Source organism: Physeter macrocephalus, chromosome 17 (assembly GCF_002837175.3).
Source record: "Physeter macrocephalus isolate SW-GA chromosome 17, ASM283717v5, whole genome shotgun sequence".
Lineage (NCBI taxonomy): Eukaryota > Metazoa > Chordata > Mammalia > Artiodactyla > Physeteridae > Physeter > Physeter macrocephalus.
In genome coordinates this window covers 11,777,917-11,779,321 of record NC_041230.1, presented here as the reverse complement: position 1 = coordinate 11,779,321, position 1,405 = coordinate 11,777,917, and the positions used below count along the sequence as shown (strand labels likewise).

General features: G+C 62.3%; 1 protein-coding gene across 1 annotated transcript in view; it reads right to left on the bottom strand.

Moving 5' to 3' along the window:
- Nucleotides 1–1,303, bottom strand: part of PRR12 (proline rich 12) — a 35,775-nt gene extending 34,472 nt beyond the window's left edge. Inside the window, exon 1 of the mRNA XM_055079255.1 lies at nucleotides 1,080–1,303. Within this exon, the coding sequence (XP_054935230.1) occupies nucleotides 1,080–1,165 (86 nt within the window). The 5' untranslated portion in view covers nucleotides 1,166–1,303. The remainder of the gene's footprint in view (nucleotides 1–1,079) is intronic.
- Between the last annotated feature and the right edge of the window lie 102 nt (nucleotides 1,304–1,405).

Here is a 1,405-nt window from a genome sequence, read left to right as displayed (position 1 = left end):
CAGGAGGCAGATTGTTCCCCAAAGGGCAGGGATGGGAGGTGGGCAGAGGATAGGACTCCTGCAAAGTAACAGGCACAAGTGTTAACATGAACACCGTCCATCCCCCCGGGTTGAGGTTCAAATGCATGGGCGCATGCAAAGCCAGGTATGTGTGCAAACCAGTATCCAACTCACTTATGTGGAAAGATACAGAGCGAGGAGTCCCACATGGAGAATACTAACACACGTGGGGTCATGCCCAGCCAAGCTGGGAAACCCAGGTGTATAGGGGGAGGGGGATTCGGGGGCAGGTGAAGAGTGAGGGTGTGACACAAACAGCAGGAAAGGGGCAGATTCGCAGGTGAAAAGGCTGCCAGCTACATACGCACTGGGCCCACGCTCACACACACAACCACACACCCGGGAAATAGCCTAATCTTCCTATGCAACGGCCCCAATCCATGGCCCAGACTCAAGAGGTCAAACACTCCACTCCTCGCCATCAACTAGGATTCTGTCTTTGAGGGTGGGGGAGCTCAAGGGGGCGTGTCTCAGATGCCAGGACCCCCACCTTACACACACAGAACCCCAGCTTAGGAAGGGGGCGGGGCCCCGTGCCCACTCAGCGCGCGGAATTTCTGGGGGGCCCCCCGAGTAGCGCGGCCTCGCGCAGTCCCGGAACAATAGGACCTGAGGGGGGGCTGCGCCCCCCAGGTCTGCGTTCTAATTCTCTTTTCCTTCCCATCTTTGCAAGAGCAGAACCTAGAGCGCGAGGGGGAGGGGTCAGCAAACCGGGAATCCAAGGATGGGGGGAAATCCAGGCCTTGCTTCGCCAGTCCCTCCCACCTTCCCAAGGCCTTTCCGTCTGAAATTGTTTTGCACCCCCATTTTTCCGCGGCATCTCTCCCTTTGCATGCCGGAGCTGGCTTTGGCGGAGTTTGCAATTTGCAAACTGGGGCGGCGGCGTTGTTGCAAACCGAGGAAGGCCGCTCCCTTGCAAGCCGGAGGGGAGTTTGCGATGCACGCGCAGCCGGGCGGGCCCGGCCGGGCTGGGCCCCCACCTCTTGGCCCCTTCCTCCAGGCCACCCCCGGCTCCTTACCTAGCTTTCGCTGACCTCTCGTAACTCCATCCCGCCCCGGCGCCGAGCGGGTCCCCGAAGCCGGCGCTGGGGTAGTTCCTGTCCATGAATTGGCCGCGGTGGAAATTGGGGGGAGGGGGAGGGAGGGAGGGAGGGAGGGGGGCGCGCGCGCGCTCTCCTCCGCCGCCGCTCCCTCCGCTGTTGCTTTTTTTTCCCTTCCCTCTCTCCCTCTCTCCCTCTCTCTCTCTCTTTTTCTTTGCAGCCGCCGAAGGCCCGGGAAGGCCCCGGGCGGGGGAGGGAGGGGACAGGGGCGGAGGGGCGGAGGGGCGGAGGGGCGGAGGGCGGAG